This window comes from Punica granatum, chromosome 6 (assembly GCF_007655135.1).
Source record: "Punica granatum isolate Tunisia-2019 chromosome 6, ASM765513v2, whole genome shotgun sequence".
Classification (NCBI taxonomy): domain Eukaryota; kingdom Viridiplantae; phylum Streptophyta; class Magnoliopsida; order Myrtales; family Lythraceae; genus Punica; species Punica granatum.
Window position 1 is genome coordinate 19,444,276 of NC_045132.1, and position 11,830 is coordinate 19,456,105.

The 11,830-nt window shown below is 37.4% G+C and overlaps 2 protein-coding genes across 2 annotated transcripts; both read left to right on the plus strand.

The window, feature by feature from the left end:
- Nucleotides 1-56: 56 nt before the first annotated feature.
- On the plus strand, nucleotides 57-4,065 carry LOC116211411 (protein DETOXIFICATION 12-like). Its single transcript, XM_031545779.1, has 7 exons — nucleotides 57-785; nucleotides 2,034-2,578; nucleotides 2,660-2,746; nucleotides 2,861-2,917; nucleotides 3,045-3,283; nucleotides 3,389-3,594; nucleotides 3,758-4,065. Exons 1-7 carry the CDS (start codon nucleotides 408-410, stop codon nucleotides 3,818-3,820), a joined length of 1,575 nt encoding a protein of 524 aa, XP_031401639.1. The 5' UTR covers nucleotides 57-407; the 3' UTR covers nucleotides 3,821-4,065.
- A 327-nt stretch (nucleotides 4,066-4,392) lies between these two features.
- LOC116212233 (ATP synthase subunit beta, mitochondrial-like) lies at nucleotides 4,393-5,520 on the plus strand. Its single transcript, XM_031546800.1, has 3 exons — nucleotides 4,393-4,396; nucleotides 4,492-4,697; nucleotides 5,407-5,520. The coding sequence occupies exons 1-3, from the start codon at nucleotides 4,393-4,395 to the stop codon at nucleotides 5,518-5,520; spliced, it is 324 nt and encodes a 107-aa protein (XP_031402660.1).
- Nucleotides 5,521-11,830: the final 6,310 nt, after the last annotated feature.

Genomic DNA, 11,830 nt, shown 5'->3' on the forward strand with positions numbered 1-11,830 from the left:
TTAAACCTTTTAAAAGGCACCCCAAGAAAACGTCAGAAAGAACTGTTCATTGTTGGCTCTTGGCCAGATGCTGTGCAACGTAAGTAACAGTAATACTACATCGAATCTGTTGACATAAGATGGTGCGATTTGGTCCTCTCCTGTCTAAATTCCAGCCGGGAATAGCAGGGCTCTTTGCAATAACTAGAGACACCGGTTCGTGAAATCCCCTTACAGGCTTGTGCACGTGCAAATTGGCATGAAAATGTGGAGAGAAGAAGAGGATGGAGAGAGAAGTTAGTCAATCTTTGGTAAATGAGTCAAATCCTGAGTCCCAAGCCCCAAGTCCCAAGTCCCCTATAGTCTAATATATCTAACTTTTGTCCTAATACACAACTTGGCCTACTCTTGTCTCTCTCGCAAGGAAAATGGGAACCCGAGAGATTGACACAGTAATTGCCATGGGAGACACAGAGAAGGCCAACGATACAGAAAAGAACGTGCAAGGGATCAACAGAGGTCAAGAAGAGGTTGCACACAAGGAAGATGATATTCATGGCTCAGTTGCACCTGCTGAAGCAGCAGCAGCAGAAGATTCTCAGACATCATGGAAGAGGAGAATGAGTTCATTCACAGAAGAGGTGAAGAGGGTGGGCTACCTCGCCGGGCCCATAGTGGCAGTAAGCTTCTCTCAGTATGCGCTGCAGGTGGTAGCACTCATGATGGTCGGCCACCTCGGAGAGCTTGCTCTCTCTAGCACTGCCATCGCTGTCACTCTCTTTGGCAGCACCGGCATCTGCATATTTGTATGTTAGCTTCTCTATTTTCCTCTGCTTTTCTATTCTCTCCTGAACAATTTACGAGTTCTAAAACTGAACCTGGGTGCAGCCAACTCTTTGTTGTCTTTCAATTCCTGCCAAAATAGGCCTTTCATTTTCAGATGTTGCTTTCTGTAATCTTTCATCTCTTTTCCAAATTTCTATTTTCCTCTCCTCCTGAACTGCCGTTTGCTGTCTTTCCTTGTACTTAGCTACTGTTTTCTTATTTTTGTAACCATTGGCATTAACATTAATCAAACTCATCTTACCAGGAAACAGGAAAAACTCGGCTCTGCAAAGAAAATTGCAATTTCCCAGCTATCAAAATAAATAACAAACAATGATGGGAGAGTTTTACTCCATAGCGGGCCGATCTTGTTCGATCCTATATTAGTTAGAGTCCATTGGGCTTCCGAATACCAGATTGTGCACACTGAAAATAAATAAGAGAAAATTTCTACATTGATGGAAGTACTTGTTGGACTGGAAAATATATATATTATTTAGTGATAAGGATTACATAATTAGTAAAGACCATCCATTAATTCATAAAATAGAACATTACATTTTTGTGACTGTGTGAGTTGTATGCATCTGTCACTTTGTTTGTATCTTTGTGTATAACCTTGGGGATGTCTATTCTAATAGTCAATGTTGGAACAAACATTAAAACCTCCTTTATTTGCATAGCATATAAATTTAGCCCGAGAAGGCAATTCCCTCGTTTCCAGGGGAGGGCCATTTCAATATCAAAGTGGGGCAAGTTTCCAGGATAAACGTGTTGAATAGAAAAATGCAGTACTCATTTCACTGCTAGATATCAATGCCAGCTTATGAATTTCAATCCTTCTTGGAGCCATATATTGGTTACCTTCTCTTTGCTTGGAGACCCTCCATGGAGGCATAAATAACTCAAAATCTAGTCTTCAGGCCATGCAGGGACAGAAGACATAATCAATGTCAATGTTTAGATGAGATATTTGAAAATAACATTTATTTGCCTTGTCGATTTGGACATAAAGAATATAGTTAGAATGGATTGCTATAGAAACCAGTCTAGTTCTGTCATATCTGTATGGCGAATCAGTTCCTTTGAATCACGCACGCCCTTAATCTTTTCCATTTCCATTTTGATATGAAGTTATTCTGTTGCACTCGCAGACTTCGCCGAATTAATGGTGAAATTATGCATGTCTTCAAATTGTTCTAACTTAATTACCGTGTTTAAAAACACAGTTAGGAATGGCGGGTGCACTAGAAACATTGTGTGGCCAAGCTTATGGAGCTGAGCAGTTCCACGTACTTGGGACCCAAACCCAAACTGCCATCTTCTGTCTCAACTTCTGCTGCCTCCCGCTGTGCCTTCTTTGGCTTAATGTTGAGAAACTCCTCATCGTTACAGGCCAGGACCCTTCAATCTCCCATGCGGCTGGGAAGTTTGTGAAGCTCCTGATACCTTCCTTCTTTGCATCCGCGACCCTCCAGCCCCTTATCCGGTTCTTCCAAATGCAGAGCCTAGTCGGTCCCCTGCTCGTGAGCTCCATCGGGACCCTCCTGTTCCACATCCCGATCTGCTGGATCTTGGTGTTCAAGTCAGGGCTTGGGAATCTCGGGGCTGCTCTGGCAATGAATATTTCTTATTGGGTGAATGTGGTTTTCCTTATGCTGTACATCAAGTTCTTGTCTGTGTGCAAAACGACGTGGGTCCCTATCTCGACAAAAGTGTTCAGTGGCGTGGGGCACTTCTTACGCTTGGCTGTTCCTTCTGCTTTGATGGTTTGGTAATTGATAGACGACTCAAAAGATCCTTTTCTTTCCGATTTTTGCTTAAGATCTCTCACGGTATATATTGTTGTTTGAAGTCTCGGGTGGTGGTCATTTGAGCTAATGGTTTTGCTTTCTGGGCTTCTGCCAAATCCGAAGCTCGAAACTTCTGTTTTATCTGTTTGGTAAGTTGGTTCCATGACATACTTTGTGTATGGAGCAACGAACAAGAATTGTTCCTCAGCAGTTGAGCAGTTGTATCTAATGTGCTAATTATGTGATTCTTCATTTTTGAGCAGTCTATCAATAATTGGAACACTGTTCACAATACCCTCTGGACTTGGTGCTGCTGGAAGGTACGTTGGCAAACTATACCTATACTAGAAAGAAAGACCAAAAATAAAAAAATAAAAAAATAAAAAAATTGAAGCTTTTCAGTATATTAACTCTAACATTAGTCCTCCTCTTCCTGTTTGACTGTAGTACGAGAGTTTCAAATGAATTAGGAGCACGAAATCCACGAGCAGCTCAGCTTGCAGTCTATGCGACTATGATAATATCTATAGCAGAAGCAAGTATTGTGAGTACGAGCCTATTTGTTGGTAGACATGTGCTCGGACACATATTTAGCAATGATAAGGAAGTCAGGGACTATGTCACGAGAATGGTTCCCTTAGTCTGTCTTTCTGTCATCCTCGATAGCTTTCAAGGAGCTCTTTCTGGTATTTTACTATAAAGTTGGTATTTTTCTCCATATTATCCACCCTTAATGTCACGCCGCTTCATATTCTAAGTGAATATCTTTGATGAATATGTACTTGATACAGGTATTGCTAGAGGATGCGGGTGGCAGAACATAGGAGCATTTGTAAACTTTGGGGCCTACTATTTCTGTGGGATACCGATAGCTCTTATATTGTCCTTTAAGGTGAAGATGAAGGGGATGGGCCTTTGGATTGGAATACAGAGTGGTGCTTTCGTGCAAACTCTTCTATTAACAATCATCACCATCTGCATCAACTGGGAAAGACAGGTGATCTTTGCCTAAACTTTGATAATCTCAATGAGCTTTCTCTGGATTGAGTTTGAGTTAAGCTATCAATAGTTTTAAAAGGTCACTTTGTTGAAGAAGATGCTCTTGTATTTTGGGCAAGTTATAACCATAATTAATTCGATTTATCTTCACTATGTTGTAGGCAAGAAAGGCAAGGGAGAGGATATTTGAGGGAAGCTCTTCTGCTGATTCCGGTTTGTCTTAGTTTCATATATTGAAGCTTGAGACAGATTCCGGATGATTAGCTGATTAGAAATCATATCTACAACCACCCTGAGAATGGGTGGCATGTGGAATTGTATTAATGTCAGGTTCATTTTTCGGTGATTGTGGTTAATATCCTCCTTCCTCTAGTTTGTATGAAATAAATGATTCTAAAGAAAGATCCAAGCAAGAAACAAGGCCACACGCATAAGTTTTTGGCACCATTTTCCGATGAAAAATATATCAACTTCCAAGCTGTTGGCCCACCAGGTGCCCATTTTGATGTCCAGGAAGTGAGGATGCCACACACGTATTTCAAATATTCTAAAGTCTAGGAGGTGAAGGTGCTTCTTTTGGTTATTGTTCTTTTCGACTTTGACGAAAAAAGAGTCCACACAACATGTAGGTAACTGTTCAGTCCATCAACAAATGAGCCATTCATCCCGTAAAAGAAGAGCTATTCAAATCACTATCGCAGGTCAAGAAAGAGAGGATCCAAATAGACAATTGGACACTGTATTTCAAAAACTTTGAGCTCGTTTCGGGTTACGGGTTATAGATGGTTATGGACTGATGGGTATAGTAATCCTTCCTAAATCCCTTTGTAGAGAAAACAGTTATGCGAATGGAAAAAACTGACATAAGAATAATACCCTGCTGTCGATCTCCTAGATGAGGACCACTACAACACTGCCCGTGGAGTCCAGAAGGTCCTTTCAAACTACAAGGACCTGCAAGATAATGAAATTAACAAACTTACAGTGGCTCATGCTCGTAAGATTCAGCATTTCCGGAGCCAGCCTTTCCATGTTGCTGAGGTCTTCATGGGCGCTCCTGGGAAGTACATGGAATTGAAGGAGAGCATCAAGAGCTTTCAGGTCGGATGCTCCTTCTCCTTGCATCCTTTCTTTTCCTCTCCAATTTATGTGCTCCCTTGTTTGGGTGTAAACGAGTCAAGCCGAGCCCGAAAATACAAGGTTCAAGTTTGGACTCGCCAAGCTTTTTATGGGCTCAAGCCTAAAAGACCGAGCTTGAGCTTGGCTTGTCAGACAAGTCAAAAGCTCAGGTTCGGTTCGTTTAACCTCGGCCAATGGACCAAGTTCAGTAGAAAAGTTGGGCTCGGGCATAGGCTTGAGTTTGGGCTTGTTTAGTCCAAAAAAAAAAGGACTATAAACTAATTTATAAAACAACAATGTCATGCGAAATATAATTCAAAATTACCAATTACAATTTGATAGTACTCAAATTCAAATCACATCGAGTTCAATTAAAATATTACATTTGACAATATGAAAAACAATTAGAGTTTCGATAATAAAAGGGCTACAATCAATATCTTACATAATAATAATAATAATAGCTCGTTTAGGCTTGCGAGCTTCACGAGTTGAATACCATTAAGCTCGGCTCGGCTCGTTTAACTTACGAGCCCAAGCTTAATAAGAGCAAGCTGAACTTGAGCTTTCGTCGAGCCGAGCCTGAATCGTTCGCGAATAATTTCGTCTCATTTACACCCTGCTCCCTTGTCATGAATATGAAACTGCGTAACTTGCTGTTAACATTTTTCTCTTTTAGGGGGTTCAACAGGGAGTGTTGGACGGGAAGTACGATGATCTTTCTGAGCAATCATTTTACACGGTTGGAGGAATCAAGGCGGTCATTGCCAAGGCAGAGAAGATCGCCAGGGAATCTGCCCCCTAAATCAAGATCCTCTCTCCCCTGGCCTCTTCTAGTTTAGTTTGTCTCGGCCATTGTGAAAAAAATCAGTAATTCGGGTTTCGTTGCTTCGAGATAGGATTTGCTTTGGTTCCTTCTTTCTGAGATCAGATACTTCAGGACGTCTCGTTTCCTTTCCTGAATCTTATTATGGAAAGGAAATGGAGTTGAAGGTCTTCAGCTACTAAGCCTCTATCTTCTTGCTGCATTATATGGATACTCTAGAATGAGGTGCTGGCACGTACATTTTTATTTTTCGGGTTTGGAAGTCCTTGGCACATTGGTTGCTCCTAAATTGCCACACAAATTTTCTAAGTTGTAATTTGATCTGCATGATGTGCGTTCGCATCAACAACAATCCTCGTTTATCAATCGAATAGTGTTGTTGGCCTCCCAATCAGATTTCATTCTGTCACGACCTGAAAATTCAACAGAATTTCCTTTGTATTTCCTCAATATCCAATATCACATAAACTATTTATATAAAACCTGCTTCCCACATCTTCCAAAAACATATTACCAATTCAGCAGGTTCTAATAAATATATACATCTCAACAAAGTATTTTTTTTCCTCAACCACAACTCTAAACAACTAAACAAAAGTTTTAGGTCGTAACATGATCATAGCATTCTATCATAACTTACTACTTATACTATGAGTGGGCCTAACTGCAAAAATCCTCCACACTGATCCCCGTTGTCCAAAAAGTTATCCTGTGCGACTAGTCTAGCTCCTAGCTCATCTGAAAATATATATATATGGAGTATGTTGCATCTCAGTGAATATCAAATTCCACAATAAAATGAAGTATTAAACTTGTATATGCATTCACATCAACAATTACAGTTATATCTTTTACTTCAAAATTTCTAATGATATATATACGTATTTTTCAGCCTTGAACCTTTCTCTTATTAGCCAAATCAATATTACATAACTCAAGCAATCATTCTTAAACAACACATAATAGTAGCCATAAGGTCGCAATTCTCGAGACATAGTTTCGACGGTACCGTGACCCCGCACTCATATCCACAAACTCCTCATTTGATTTCTCATAAGCGGGGGCTGCCTGTTATCCTTCGACAGTAGGAGTCTGGGCATCCATTTTATATCCCGTCAGATCAACGGTCCAGGCGTCCTTTTTTGTATCCCGTCGGATCAGCAGTCTAGGCGTCCTATTTATATACTGCCGGATCAGCAGTCTCATGGCTATAAACAACAATATCACCACACCACAATTAACCGAATTCGTAAATCCTCAAAATCCTCATACTATCTTCATTCAACTTACCTCATTCAAACAAGCATTGATATAATTAATTTAAGATTTAGTTTCATTCTATAGTGGAATAAAATACTCACAAAGACCCCCAAAATGATAACTAACGAGTCGAGCCTTCCGGGTGTATAGTCTCGGTCTCTTCAGCTCCTATAAATTGTAAGCACAGTTAGAACATCCAACATATATATATATATGCTTATTATTTTCAACTCCATCTATCCATGGATTTCTCATGATGAAATACAACTTAACAAGGATAATTCACACCAAAATAGAAAATCTCAATCCAGTCAAGATTACTGCAAGGCAGCAAACCAACTCTTGAGAAGAAATGACATACAAGTATATATATATATATATATATATATATATGGTAATTACACTGGTGGTCCAAAAAGTTTCATTAATGTATTAAGTTGATCCAAAAAGTTTTTTTTGTTACTTGATGATACAAAATGTTTCAAAATTGTAACATGATAGTACAAACCGTTATCTCGCCATTGACGTCGTCATCTCGCCATTAACATGGGTGGACCTTTAAGTTAATTAAAGAAATATTTTGTACCATTATGTTACATTTGTAAAATATTTTGGACCATTAAGTGACAACTTCAAAAGAGTTTGAACCATCATGTAACGTTCCACCAACTCCTAAAAACATATCAGAATCACGTGTCGGCCACGTCAGCTTCGCTTGACGGTGTCAATGGTGAAATAACGGTTTGTACTATCATGTTACACTTTTGAAACATTTTGTACCATCAAGTAGCAAAAAAAACTTTTTGGACCAACTTGATACATTAGTGAAACTTTTTGGACCACCAGTGTAATTACCCCAAATAATATATATATATAGGTATTTTAGGTATTTTTAGTCCAGTTGATTGTGTTTCCACATCTTTCCAGAGTTGTCCTGATCTTTCTTTCTATGTTTTCACTTTAGCCCGGCAACATTCTGTATTTTTCCAATTCACTATCTAGGCTTTGGCCAAAAAAAAGAAAAAAGACACTTTGAGTTTTCAATCTTCTAGCAGGAAATTACACTTGAGTCAATCTTCAATCTTTTCAGTCCTCATCTTCGAGTTCTATTGTAGCACGAGAATTTCAAATGAATTAGGAGCAGGGAACCCGCAAGCAGCTCGGGTTGCAGTCTATGTACGCCACTGTGTTCATCTCAATAGTAGAGACAATCATTGTGAGCAAGAGCCTATTTTTCAGTAGATATACTTTTGGATACATATTTAGCAATGATGAGGAAGATGTGGACTACGTCACAAGACCATTCCCCTAGTCTGTCTCTCTGTCATCCTCGATAGCATACAAGGAGCTCTTTCCAGTAATTCACATTAAGATGTCTTTGTCTTCTCTCCATCAGTGCAACTAAAGCCACATATTATTAGGAAAGATATCTAACCTTAATGTCACGGGATATAGAATTCTGAGAGAATATTTTTCTGGATATGTATTTGATGCAGGGGTTGATAGAGTTTGCGGGTGGTAGAACGTGGGAGCATTGGTAAACTTTGGGGCTTACTATTTCTGCGGGATTCTGATAGCTCTCGTTTGGGTCTTTAAGGTGAAGAGAAGGGGATGGGCCTCTGGATTGGAATACAATGTGGTGCTTTTGTGCAAACTCTTCTTTAGCATTCATCACCAGCCACACTAGCTGGGGAAGACGGGTGATCTTTGCCTAAACTTCTATATTATCAGTGACTTTATCTAAATTGAGTTTTAAAATAAACTATCAGTTTAGAGTACATTTCTGGTTCGAGAGTAATAAAAGGGTCACTTTGTTGACAAAGGCTCTAGTATTTGGACAAGTTCTAGCTATAATTAATTTATTTTGTCTTCTTGATGTTGCAGGCAAGAACCGCAAGGCAGAGGATATTTGAGGGAAGCCCTTCTGCAGATTCTGGTTTGTCTTAGTTGCAAATCTGTAAGCTTCAGACAAATTCCTGATGATTAGCTGTTTGGCGAATTGCACTGCAATTACAAAAACCTGAAAATGGCTGGCCCGTGGAATTACGTTGTTTTTCAGTGATTGTATTTATTATCCTTTTCCCTCTAACTAGTCGTGCTCCATTTCGCATGAAATAACCGATTTCCAAAGAATGGTCGGAGCAAGAAACAAGACCATACACCTAAGTTTTTGGCACCAATTTGAGATGAAAATATATATGAACTCCCAAGCTGTTGGCCCAATTCATATTTCACAGATTCTTAATTCTAGGAATTGAAGGTGCCGATTCAGATATCTAGGAAGTCAACATGGACATCCGATTCATATTTCACAGATTTGCACTGGTCACTCGCACAGTCCAATATTCAAAAGCCAGTCTTTGCGCGCACATGCTGGGCACGAGGCATGTTTTGTCAACCTTTTCACTCAAGCTGTTTCTTTGGTTGTCTAATTTATGAATCTCATACCTATGAATTCCTGATGTGAATGCAGTTTCTTGTTTGATGTACACCTCTGTGCCCCAATTAGATTTCTCATATGTTACCTTATAAATGAAGGGTACTCACTTCTGAATATTGGTCTGGCAGAGTGATCATAGCTCCTACAGCGCTCTGCCGAAGAATTCTTTTTAAGACAGTATATGTAAAAACTAATAACTAAAGGCACCTAAAGCAAACATCGAAAGAAAGAGAAATGCAGATGCGATATAATTAAAGACTGAGAGTTTAGTTGCTGGTTTTCTTGGGATCTCAGAATATGACCCAATCCCATGTAACATAAAGACACAGTAGTTCTATTTTGATCAGTTGACATAAGACGGTGTCATTTAGTCCTTTCTTGTCCCGGCCTGTAAAAACGATGCTCTTTGCTCTTTGCTGTTGCAGCAAGAGATGGGACGAAAATTTCTCATTGTTTCAACATTAGACTTTTTAGGAACTAGAGAGATAATAGTGGGATTGACCTGCTTGATTAACTTGCTTCTGTTTTTAGACTTGCCATTTTCCTGTAAAGCCGGTGTGCAGTTTCTGGTTACCAATATTAGGAAATGGAGGATCAGTCCAGCTCCACCACCCGATCCTCCGGATCCCAGACTGACCTCATTCACACGCATTCCCTATGGGCAACATTTTCCGAATCCTAGATGAATACTAGATGGCGATTTTGAATCCTAGGAAGTGATGAACATGGAGATGCAATTCGTTTTCTTAAAGATTTTCACAGGATACTCCAAAGTTCCAATCTGCAAAAACCAAGTGGTTGTGTGCAAGGGCTCTGCTCGAGGCATGTTTTGTATAACTTTTCTTTAAGTCACTTCTTCGGCCGTTAAGTCATATGTGTGTGAATTCATGGTGTCAACTTAATTTCCTGTTTGATTACACCCCAGCCTCAGTTAAATTTTGATATGTTTTCATATAAATGAAGTGCAATTTGATTCTTTATGTTGGTTCGGCAGGACGATAGCTAGTATTCTGGCATTTGGATTAATATTTGCCAAAGGCAATAAAACTTACGAAATCGTTTTCTTCAGCGTCTCATATGTTTCTACTCGAGGTCTCGCCACATCTCTATCTCTATCTTTTTGTCGTTCCATAACTTCATAAATAATTAAAACTTGGTGAGAGAGCCCGGGCATTCTAACGAAAAAACAATTTCTTGATAGAAAGTAATATTCAAAATAATATATTATGAAGTTAAAAAAATTTATTGTTTTAGAAATTATTTCACTTGAAAATTAAATGAGTTTATAGGAGGATCACTGCTCTTTAATCCAAAATCAGGGTTTTGATATTCTAAGTAGGATTTTCGTGTCCTAGCACATACTAGAAAAGTAAAACTATCGAAATTATAGCCTTTGAAATGGAAAAATAATTTTTAAGCCAAAAAAAGTAATGTATCGGTTTTAAAATATAGAAAGACTTAAAATCTTAAATAATTATTTCAAGAAAGTAAATAGCTGGAAAAGAGAATTATAACGTACATAGTCGAGGAAAATTAATTATTTTCTCCAATCATTATCATAACTAAAACTTATCAATGAAATAGCGGTTTTTGATTCAATGTTGCGGTAGCTGCATATTAAGTAATATGAGATAATTGTTTTGTCCACCCAAAAAAAAATTTGTTTTAGGAAATTGAAGTAATAAGAAAAATAGATATATAAGAAAATTAAATTTGAAAAGATAAATATATTCTTACTGAGAAAATTATTAATTTTCTTTTGAATTATAAATATTTATATATAATAAATGACCCTAATTAATGCTACCAGTATTGTAAAATGAATAGATATTACATATAGACAATAATAATAAAGATTATAGTCAATATAGATATTACAAATTAAGTCAATCTTATAGAAAATATTATATATAATAAATAAATATTTGAGATTCTCTCCAAAAGAAAATAAATGTCTATATATATAATAAATGACCCTAGTTAATGCTACCAATATTGTAAAATGAATAGATATTACATACAGACAATAATAATAAAGATTACAGTCAATATAGCTATTATAAATTAAGACAATTTTATAGAAAATATTATATATAATAAATAGATATTTGATATTCTCTCCAAAAGAAAATAAATGTCCATATATATAATAAATGACCAAAATTAATGCTACCAATATTCTAAAATTAATAAATATTATATATATGACGATAATAATAAAGATTATAATCAATCTAGATATTATAAAATAATTCAGTCAATATTTAAAAAACTATCATATAAGAAAATAAATATTTGATGACCTTTGCATAGGGCTTGGAGGAGAGGCACAAATATTCGCATGGAGTAGGGATTTTATAGTTAAATATATGTATAGTTCCTGATTGATATAGCTTTATATCTTATAGTATAATATAGAAATACACTTGGACTTATTTACTAATATAGCATTGCAATACATTTCTTATATAGAATATGTGATATATATATATATATATATATTTTATACAATGTAAATGACATCTATATATTTACATATTTCCTTACTTTATAATTAATGATGTGATATCGCGAGAGAGTTCCGTTTCA

Excerpts from the sequence above, each read along its gene's own strand:
- LOC116211411 (XM_031545779.1), top strand. The coding sequence starts at position 408 with ATGGGAACCCGAGAGATTGACACAGTAATTGCCATGGGAGACACAGAG. Across the intron at positions 2,747-2,860 it reads ACTTCTGTTTTATCTGTTTG|TCTATCAATAATTGGAACAC; the intron begins GTAAGTTGGTTC and ends ATTTTTGAGCAG. Across the intron at positions 2,918-3,044 it reads GGACTTGGTGCTGCTGGAAG|TACGAGAGTTTCAAATGAAT; the intron begins GTACGTTGGCAA and ends GTTTGACTGTAG.
- LOC116212233 (XM_031546800.1), top strand. Across the intron at positions 4,698-5,406 it reads AGAGCATCAAGAGCTTTCAG|GGAGTGTTGGACGGGAAGTA; the intron begins GTCGGATGCTCC and ends GGGGTTCAACAG.